Source organism: Parasteatoda tepidariorum, chromosome 1, assembly GCF_043381705.1.
Source record: "Parasteatoda tepidariorum isolate YZ-2023 chromosome 1, CAS_Ptep_4.0, whole genome shotgun sequence".
Taxonomy (NCBI): domain Eukaryota; kingdom Metazoa; phylum Arthropoda; class Arachnida; order Araneae; family Theridiidae; genus Parasteatoda; species Parasteatoda tepidariorum.
The window spans coordinates 8,594,524-8,606,157 of NC_092204.1; the positions used below are offsets into that span (position 1 = coordinate 8,594,524).

At 29.0% G+C, this 11,634-nt stretch overlaps 2 protein-coding genes across 3 annotated transcripts in view; both read right to left on the reverse strand.

Annotated features, from left to right (window-relative positions):
• The window catches only part of LOC107440185 (LHFPL tetraspan subfamily member 2a protein), a 67,105-nt gene that overhangs the window by 36,088 nt on the left and 19,383 nt on the right, over positions 1-11,634 (reverse strand). The window lies entirely within an intron of this gene.
• Positions 4,882-11,634, reverse strand: part of LOC139424986 (SCAN domain-containing protein 3-like) — an 8,595-nt gene continuing 1,842 nt past the window's right edge. The window contains exon 3 of the mRNA XM_071177495.1: positions 4,882-4,899. Within this exon, the coding sequence (XP_071033596.1) occupies positions 4,882-4,899 (18 nt within the window). The remainder of the gene's footprint in view (positions 4,900-11,634) is intronic.

Below are 11,634 nucleotides of genomic sequence, written 5' to 3' on the forward strand. Positions count from 1 at the left end.
TTAAGTTGTCGAAAATTAATATTTCAATTGTAAGGTTCGCATTAGCATACATTTATAAGAGTGGGGAAAAGTATATGCATTTTTTAATAGTTTTTTGAATATGGCTCTTTGAAGACGAAAAAGCAGACGAAAAGCATAGACTTACAAAATGACTGATAACTAAATAACTAATCCAAATTTTTGAAAAAGAAAAAAAATACTTCTTCATTATGTCAAAACACAATTATGTGCCGAGTTTCGTGCCTGGGCGAGGCTTCTGGGGCGATATATTGTGATTACAGACACACACACAGCCGCGTTTATTATTATGTATAGATGTAAATACACTTTTGATTCTATTTACATGCATATCCATTTCAATTTGTTTTGTGAAGTACAAAATAAAATGGAGTAAATTTGCTTTCACGTCAAATTATCAAAATAAAATTAAAATTTTTTTTTTTTTTTAATGTTTCAGAACTAGAAAGAAATTTACAACAGTTTTTGTTTTCTTTCCAAAAGAAAAAAAAAGTTTAAGGCATTCCTAAATTTTTGGAGCTTTCGGAACATTTATTAATTAAGCTAGTAAGCTGCAAAAAAAAGTGGTAGTAAGATTTTTAGGAAGTAGATACCTAAAAAGGTGTAAATTTGTTTTTACGTTAAATTCAAAAGGGGGGGGGGAGAAATTTTCAAATAAATTTTTTTTTCTCCTTCTTTCCATGAAAAAGAGCAAAGCGTCATGTAGTCTAGTGTTGTCCCCTCAGAGGAAGAAATAGAGGGGGCCATTTCAAGGTGACTGTCTAGAACGCAGCTGATCTTGTTTGTGTGGAATGCATCGATCGACAGGCAGACTATTAAATGATGTTTTGAGAGGGTGAGCAACAAGCAGTCCATGACCTCCTCCCTACCAGGCATGGGGAGGACAATTTGAAGAAGTGTTATGATTTGATCAGGGGTGGACTTAGGGGGGGGAGGATGAGATATCAGTCACTGCACATTCCACGCCATGCACTTTCTCAACCTAATAACTTGTCCTTACATTGGGAAATCTAGATTACGATCCATCCCTATGGGTAGGAACAGAATCATGTTAAGAGCTCTCGGAGGTGTATTTAATGATGTGGGGAGGTATTATGTAAATGAAGCGACGTCATGAGAAGCTAAGTAGATGATTGATTAAGCACAAACTTTAGCTAATGGACCATGGATGGAAGCTTTAATTTCTTTGGATAACTTATCATCAGTGTTTAGGACAATGATTAATGACGGTAATATTCGTGAGATATTTATATCAAAGTGTAAAACTGCTAGAAAGAAATTTAAAAAAAAAAAAAATTATAAACATATTCATGTTAACATTACTGCCAACATTTGCACTTTGCGAGAAAGGTTTTTTCAGTGGGAATAAAGTGTAGTGATTAATGATGGTAATATTTATGCGATATTTATATCAAATTGTAAAACTGCTAGAAAGAAATATATTTAAAAAAAAAAAAAAATTATAAGCATATTCAGGTTAACATTGCTGCCAACATTTGTCAGTGGTAATAAAATGCAATCAAGTGTAGTGATTAATGATGGTAATATTTATACGATATTTATATCAAAGTGTAAAACTGCTAGAAATAAATAAAAATAAATTATAAACATATTCATGTTAATTTTAGTGCCAACATTTGCACTTTTCGAGAAACGTTTTTTTCAGTCGTAATAAAATTAGAATGACACCAAGGGTACAAGATGTGACCCCAAAACGTAAGAAATCACAACGTAAAAGAGTCATTTCATTTTCTTAACAATATTTTTTCTTAATTATAGTACGTTATTCACCATTCTTAGTAGAAAAATTCTAGAAAACTAGGACTACATAAATTGTCGAGTAACGCAACTGCTTTAAATATAGTAAACAATGTTATGTTTACTAAATTTAATGCTGTAAAGTTACCAGAAAAGTTAATGGAATCCCAGTTTCCTTGATATTTTCTAGTAATACTACAATTATTATTACTATAAATTGCAGTCTAGTGGACAAATTATTTTAAATTTTACTTTACTAAATCAAGAATGAAATAAAGCAGAAGTTTTGTATCAGCTTGAAATATAAAAACAAAATTTCCCTGAAAAACTAGTTAAATTGGTAGTAATGATATTTTTAACAGATTTATTTCAGACAGATTGGGATAGTACTTTTAACAACGCGTCAAAATCTCAGTTATTTGCTATAGCACTTTAAACAACAAATAAAAACCATCATCACCCATTTTTGATATTGATTTTTGACAGCGAAAGTCACATTTCAGGTCTTTCATTTTTAGTTTATGCATATATTAAACTAGTCTAGGTGCCACTCCAGACCTGTAAATTCAACTTTTTGACATAAAACCCGATTGGAAGACTGGTGTTGATTGAATGATAAGATGGAAAAATTTAATATTTCATACATTTACTAAATATTCTTAATCTAATCAATAGTCAATTTTTGATTAATATATTCACATATGCTAATGAGATTTATTCATTAAGTACAATTTAATATTGTACTCTTAATCATGATTTTTTTAAAAATTTACTATTCAATTTTTGAATATTAAGTGCCCTCACTTCTTTGCTACGTAGGGAGTCATAGGAAGGAGGCGAAAATTCATTGCATGATGCGATACGTTAAGGTCATATGTTTTTATCTTCTATGTTTCAATCTTCATATGTTTTTATCTAAGGTTATATGTTTTTAATTTCAAAGGAGCAGATAAGTGTATGTGTATATATATATACTCAACTCCAAAGAGCTCAGTTATTCTCCAATAAAGGAATAAAGTTTTAATAAAATAATGTATTTCATTAAACCTGATGAGCTTTGTTGACAATATGTAAGCATACAGCTGAATAATTTTAGTACATAGAAAAATAATTATTTAAGATAAACTTACAATTTCTAATTTCTAGAAAATGAATAATGATTTGTATCTAAAATATAAGCTTAACTGAATAATTTTACTTTAGTGGAAAATAATTATTTAAAATAAACTTTTAATTCATAATTCCCGAATAAATTAACTATTCAAGTATCAATTATAAAATAATATTTAAAATGTTTCGATAAAATAATGACACTCTGTAAGTAATAACTAATCTCAACCTGAATATTTATTTATTATATTTATCATAATATTTATTTATCATAATTTATTTATCTACTTAATAAGTTAATAATAAAATATTTTTTATTTATTTACTATATTATATTACCGTAGAAAAATATTCAACATAAATGTTTCATTTTGACTATTAACTATTCAAGTATTAAACTCAACCTGAATATTTATTTATTATAATATTAATTTATTATAATATTAATTTATTATAATTTATTTATTATTTATTTAATAATTAAATATTTTTTATTTAAAACATTTATTTATTACATTCATATATTAATCGTTGAAAAATATTAAACATAAGTGTTTAATTTTGACTATTAACTATTCAAGTATCAATTCTAGAATAATATTAAAAATGTGTCGATAAAATAATGACACTCTGTAAGTAATAACTAAACCCAATCTGAATATTTATTTATTATAATATTTATCTATTATAATTTATTTATTATTTATTTAATAATTAAATATTTTTTTATTTATAATATTTATTTACTATATTACATTATTCGTAGAAAAATATCAAACATAAATTTTTCATTTCGACATTTACATTTTTTTACATTTACGTTTTCAACATTTACATATACATTTCTTTCAGAAAAAAAAATTTGTATGGGAAGAATATTAAAAAACAAACAAACTAACCTTTTCATTTTTAATATATTTAAAGAGGGACACTTTAGTTTGGTGACTAATTATGATTTTTCTAATAAGCATAAAAAGTGAGACATTTCAATTAAAAGACAATATAAATAAATAAAAAAAAAATTCTTAAAACGAGCTTGTCTTCCTTATCCCTAAGCAAATAATTCGCAAAATAAATCAATGATTTCTCTGTGAAAAGATAACGGGGAAAAAAAATGCGAGAAATTGAATTTTCGTTGAAGTGTTCGTGAAATTCAATATATTCTTAAATTTTTTTTCCTAACAGGAAGAGATTTGTGCAGTTTTTTCCTTCTATTATCCTATTTAAAATTCTCCAGAGAAAATATAGATTTTCCAAGAATTCATTATTTTTCCTCCCGAGTCTTTCCAAATGAAAATTAAAATATTCTTACCTTTATTCATTCAACCATAAAAGAATAATAATAATGACTTTAAAAAAAATGTTTGTCGTAGTTATGAAAAACGTAAATCATCTTTCATTAAATAAAAAGAAAGAAAAGATAAGGAAATAAAGAAAATAAGAAAAAAATTATATTTTATTAAGATGTAAACAAAAAGAAAAATACTTGAATGCAATGATAAAAGGCATTTTTTTCTTTTAATTTCCGTTTTCCTTTCAAAAAAAAAAGGAAAGTAAATCAATATGAGAAGCCGTCTCAGTTTTTCAGTGATAAATAATGAAGGAAGAAAAAAGTGTTTTGATCAGAAAAATAAATATAACTTCTGAATTTTTTTTTCCAAAATAAAAATGATCATTAAATATTAAAATAAAAATAAATATAAATGACATCTCTGGTTTCATTAAAATTCCTCTTAAAAAAGGAGAAAAAAATATTAACACTTTCAATCTTATGAAGTTTTTTGTTAACTTTAATTTTTATTAAAATCTATATATATATTTCTCTTACACGGCACCAAAAAAAAAGCCTCATTACAACTCCCCGAATGGCAACGTTAGAAAATCGACCAATGATTGCTGCTAAAAATGTCACATTGCAAATGTCACATGAGGTGGCTCAACATATAGCGCTTTTAAAAACGGAAACAATATTCAGAGTGAGCATTATCAGGTTGTTCAATTCAGATTCATGCCCTAAAAACATGATAATATTTAAATTAAACTCAATTAGGAATTAATTAGGCTGGCCTTCTCCATGACTATAAATAAGTCACAAGATCAGATTTTAGAGAAAACAAGTTTAGTATTGACTAAACAAGTTTTTAGTCATTGACAACTTTATGTTGGTCTGTCAAGAGTTAAGTCATTTGACAGCCTTTCAGTAATTGCTCCAAGATGCCAAATCTATAATTGTGTTTCGCTTAGTGTTAATTTCTTAGAGCTTTGCGGAAAAAAATGTTTTTTGGAAAAAATTTAATTGAAACTTCTATTGGCAGTAGGCAAGGGGAACTGCCAAAATCAAAACTCCCCGATTAGAAATGCAGCATGGCGACCTCCACGTGGTATTTCTCGGGTAATGCTAACAACCATGCATTTTAATTTATTGTATGTAAAACACCCTTATTTTGTTCTAAAATGTTATGTACTTTATCACAAATGTTAATTAATATAGAAATTGATTTCAATAATGCTGATCACCAAAAAATATTTCATTTGGCGATAAAACAAATTTTTGTGTTCTTGAAAATGAAAGACTTTTTGAGGGCTATTATCTCACAAGAAAAAGTTAGGATTTAAAGTTTATATTTTCAAATAATAAATTTTTTTTCTAAAGCTTTCAGAATTTCTAGCATTAACTAATTTATTATACACATTTAGTTGAATTTAGGTGAATAACTGCAATATTTGATAATTTATTTTGCTAATATGTTTCTCATTTAGCTAATGTTTTGATTTTTTCACCATGTACAATCTAAATAGCTAATATACTTTTCTAAAAGCCAATAAGAACATTGATAGAATTCTTTTACATAAGTACAATACTACGTCTTTGATGATGATATACTATGTCTTTGTGCTAGAACATTGTGTTCATTGGCGAGCGAGCGCAGCGAGTCATGGTTCACGGCGTGAACCACATAGGATTGCGTAGCAATTCTCGGGGGTTGGCGAGCGTTAGCGAGCAGGGGGCGGAGCCTCCTAGTTGTTTTTATTTATAACATTTCATCTATATTATATAAAACGCTAATACGTACGTATGTATCAATAAAACCGATAATATTTCTTTTCTCGCGCTGGCAACAGTTTTCATTTTTAACTGATAAGCTTCGGCGCGCAAGAGCACGTAGTGAGCATCATATGGCTAATCCATGTTATATAAAACGCTAATACGTTTTAATTGATAGGCTTCAGGGAGCAAGAGCACGTAGTGAGCATCATATGTCTAATCGGGTAAATTCTCACCGAATTATCAAAAAAATTCTCACAAAATTATATTCTTCGAAGCCGATGCTTTACATCCGGCGTTCAGTACTATTTCATATTGTTTTACAGCACATGCCTTTAGCCCTCTGGTGGAAAAGACTTTAAAACAAAACTTACAACAGTTACTTTTCTCAACAACTGAAATTTAGAATAGTGTGATTAAGAAAAATATGTGAACTGTTTGCAATTTCAAATTAATATTGAAATGCGCAGGTTTAGAATTTTCTACAGTGAAAAGTTTTCGGAACTTCAGTGTTCAAAAAAGTATACAAAAGCTAGACGCTAAGAACGTATCCAATGAGCGAGCAAAGCGAGCATCGGATTGCGAAGCAATCCGAAATGACCTGCGAAAGCAGTTCCGGGGGTTGGCGAGCGCCAGCGAGCAGGGGGCGAAGCCTCCTAGTTTATATTAAGAGTTTGATTTTTTATTAACATTTAACTGAATTATTATTGTTTTTCGTTTACTAAGGTTTTGTTATAGTTCAATTCAATGATGTTGTACAATATAGAAAAAATTATTGGTGCAACAATGTTCTTTTTTAGATTGTAAAGCGATGTTTTCATAGGAGAAAAATGGCTTCGAAATCTTTGATTTGTAATCCATTTCTGGCGAAAAAGAAGTGAAATATTTTTAGCGAAAAAGAAAAAGTCACAACCGGAAAAAATTTAAAAAGAGGCAGAAAAAGATTGAACAAAAAAAAAAAAGAAAAAGAAAATGGTTTTACTAATATCGACTTACTCTAAAACATATTTTTAAATTAATATAAATATATCTAGATGTTAAAATTAGACAATTTAATTCCCAAAATTAAAGAGAAATTGAAATCAGTAAAATTTCCGGCAGTCTCAAGAAATATATACCATCACCTTTTACAGGGTGCGTAGTCAAATCTTTCAACAAAAAATAAGCACCTTTTAAGTACTTTTTAAGCACTCAAAAAATATTGTTAAGCACTATATACATTAACAAAATGCAAAATAATTTCCAAAGACTTTACACGATCATGGTAAAATAACTAGTTTCTGACAAAGAACTCTTTTCTTGATTATATCAGCCATTATAAAATGCTTGAGAGATTTTTTAGAACGATATCAGAAGGTGGAAAATGAAGCCTGAAATTGAGAATATATTGCAAAGTGCAGCAGAGTTGCACATGAGAAGGCAATAATCTTACCGAACCCCAGCTCAGTAGACACAGAAAATACTGACTAGCAAGTATTTCACCAAACATGTAAAATGTTTGGCGCTTTCATACGCTATGGACCGACGGTACGCCGAAATGGACTGTGAAACCGTTGAATAGAACAATGTGAAAAGCACGCTTTTGTATAATACGTGGCGAAAATCGACATAGAAACGAAAAAAAATCTCATTTTTGAAAAGGGAAATTGAAGCCCTTTTTAAAAACACCCAATGAAAAAAGCACCTTTAAGGGCTTTCAAATAACCAAAATCGAAAATAAGCACCTTTAAGTACTTTTTAAAAACGCTACGCATCATGCCTTTCAAAATTTTTCCAGTTGTGACAAACCTGGTAAATTTGTATTTTAGTTGTTGTTTCTAATACTACTTACCAATAATAGCAAGTCTGTTTGGTGAAACCAAGACAAATTAAGGCAGAAGATGCGTTTTTTGTTTTTCCGTTTGGCCATCTATGGCCAAGAGTATGACTTCAGACACTCAAGCTCCACTGCCCGTTTATGGAGCGGGCCTATTCATTCATTCACGGGCCTATTCCTTCTTCCACAAATCGTAATTTTGACCTGAACCAGAGAACGATCAATCTCAATTCAGTGCCCCCAGACGTATGATTTGTAATGTTAACATGGAAGGCTTTGTGACCCAACAGATTTAACATGCACCAGTCACCATTTTCTACACTGGGGAGTCTTCGTCCGGCGGGAATCGAACTCACGATCTCTTGGACACGGGAACAATGCCCTACCAACCGGACTAACCCGGCACTCGGAACATATGTAATTAAAGTATGACTTAATCGTCATAAGATTTCCTAAACTTGAAATAATAGCTAGTAAAAACTATTAATTGTATTTTTTCACAAATTTGCTAAGATTTTTATTACAATTTCAATAAATTATGAAAACCAGTAGAGCTGTAAATGATGCCATTATTGAGCATGCATAATAAATTGAAATGAAACAGAGCATGATTAATTAAAAAAAAAAAAAAAAACGCTTCGTATGGGAATTTATTGGCGACAATAGTGACTATAATTCGTCTTCCAGAAGGAAGAACCTCTAAGAAGGAAATTATGAAGTGTCTTCCAAAAGAATGAAAACACATCATTCTTTCTCTAGATAGGAATAAAAAAAAAAAAAAAAGATAACTAATGTGATGACTCAAGTCTTTAATTGAAATGGACCGTTATTTTCAAGGTGGACTGAGGTTATTTCCCTTTTAGGAATCATATCTGTTTTTTTTTTCTGGCAATTATTAAATATATCCTTTCCTTCTTGTCGCCAAATAATGTTAAAATGAATATTAAATAAAAAAACAGGAAATTGATTATATAAGACGATAGAGAGAGAGAGAAAAAAAAAGAGGATTTATTTATTTTATAGTGATAAGATGAACTTTGGTAAATATTTAATGTTTTTAAAGAGAAATAAAGTTAGAAATCTTATCAATTTTATGATTCTAATTAATGATGGCTTAATATCCAGTATTTCTTCATTTTTTTCTTCTGTTTATTCAAGTCAAGTGCATTTTTTTTTTAGCTCAGATTTTTTAGATATTTAATGTGGTAGCAAATGTTTTGATGTAACATTTAAACAATAAATGATACTAACTATCAATATGTCTATGAAATCTGATTAGTTGAATGCTGATTAGCTTAGTTAGATAAATGGTGTTAATTACAGATGAAATTTTTAACTCATTTGTGTACTTCCGCGTTGACTCTGAAGGTTCTATTGTACGGAAGTGACAGATACTTTAGTTGCAAATTAAGAAAAGACCGTTGCGCTACAGGATTTAAGTAATCATCCGCGACTGAATATAGTTCCCATTTTATTTGGTTATCAAATTATACTAATATACTTATAAAATAATATAAAAGCTTTTCAAAGTTAAACACACAAGATAAAAATTTATTCGTCCTATCTTTAACGATCTGTATCATAGAATTATTTAAAAAATGTTATAGTTACGTAGTCTCGCTGGCATCCTAGACTTGGCGACATATTTCGATAAAATGCTGAATATTTTTTATTTTAGGAAGAGAAACAACTAAATGACGTCAATTAATTGAATCATGGCGCGTCTTACGCTGGCATGCTCTGAACAAATAAATGTGAAACATAGAATTATAAGTTTTGTTTACACGTAGAAGAAAATCGTTTGCAAGAAACAATAATTATTCTTTTTACTACAGTTCCTTTAATGGGACACCTGCAAGTGACGTGGTGTGGATATCTCGATTCTGATTGGTTGTTCAAACGTGGCGTATGTTTACGTTAGAGACTGCTCTTCCATTCTTTTTCGAGTGAGCCAAGCCCCTTAATTATCAATTACATAAACAAATAATAAATCTAATTTAAGTAAAAGAAGTAGACGGGAAAGAATTATATTTCAACTTATTCAATGTGCGAAACGGCTTTGTATTTAATTAACTTACGTTAGTTAACATTCTAACTTACGTAGAGAAACTTAGCTCAACTTTAATACGCCATTTTGCTGATAAAGATTAACTGTCGCTGACGTAGGTCACAAGTGTCTAAGAAGCCTTCTTCTTGGAGTGCAAATATCCAATTGCGAACAGAAAGGCATAAATTTGTTACGATTGTTAGATACCTTTTTTTAAAAAATTCCCAAGACTTGTTTTTTAATTATTGAGTTTTGCTTTTCTCATTTCACACGATTTAAAAAAGCAGGCTAAAAGAAGTCTGTGCAACGTTGTTTCAAGATAAAAAGGATAAAAAGAAGAAAGAAACGAGAAAAACAAAGGAAATTATCACAAGTTTAATTTACTGAGCATAAGCAGCAAGTATATAGAACTCATAAAATAAGTTAAAAATATAGAGAAAACATGGAAAAATAATAAAGATTAATGAGCAGCGAAAAAAAAATTAATAAAATAAATTTAAAAAAAGAGCTCGTATTATATTTTCAGATAAATTACGTTTACTTTTTTGAAACTCATTTTAAAAAGTGTAGTATATTTTATTTCCGAATGCACTTAAATTATTTTAAATGTATCATTATGCATACAATGCTAGTACCGAAATTATAAAAATGATTTATCTTGCTATTTTAAACTTCAACTTCTTTTAAAAAAATAAAACCTTAATAGAAATTGATATAAGCAACAAAAAATAGACTAAACGATTGACAATACGAACACAAATGCGTCGAAGTAAGGGTAGTGAACAAAGAGATCCTGTTGTTAGTTGAAGAAAGAGAAGTTTCTTTGTTTTTCCAGAAGGAAAACAAGTATGAAAACTGAACAACACTGCTTTTCTAAATCCTTCTTTGTCATAAAATAGCTGAGAAAGAGAGAAATGAATTTTTTATAAGTAGTTCCTCGGATAACATGTCATTTTTCTTAAAGATAACTTTTTATCTTTTCGTATTTAATATGAAAGGAGAAAGTATTTATTTAAATTCAAACCACGATTTTTGATTTAAATCTGAAGAACGAACTGTGAAAATTTGATCATGTCTCCAAAAACCAGGAGTGTACGTGTTAAGGAGATATTTTAAACAGTGTAGTTTTTAACGCTGACTAAATTTCCTCCACTAAATTTAAAGTTACGTAAGTTTATATTATTTTCCAACACATAAAATATCTCTATAATTAGGCCTTAAAATATCTAATAGTGATAGTAAAATTAGTGATAGTAAACAGGCCAAACTGTGCACACTCAAGATAATTTGAGCGGTGTTGTATTTTATGCAGCTATAATTTTCACACTCGAATATAATCAATTGAAAATAATAATTTGAAAGCCAAGAAAAAAATTCGTTTCATTTATATTTATCATTTACATAGGATTGTAAGCTATAACACTTATTTATTCAAGAATAAAATATTACAGAGATGCCAACTTGCTCCGGACAGCAAATATATATTTTAAAGTGGTAGTTTATCAATTGTGATTCTAGGTTTAATAAATTCAATTTAGTAGATTTTTTATCCACCACTATTTCTAAATAATTCGCAGGCTTATATAATTTACCCTTTTATAGTGCTTACGTCATGCTATGCCTTTTATAAAGCAATCAAAAATAGTCAAATATTTGCAAAATTTACTTTGTAGTTATTTACCGTTTTTTTTTTTATTATTTTGGCGTGTCTGGAGCAGTTGGCATCGCTGAATATAGCCTTTTTCCATAGAACAAAAGCGCAATCAAAATTGTTCACCAAAAAAAAACGATAATGTTCTGAAGTGTTTTTTTTTTTTTTTTTTTTTTTCGGGTTTTTTT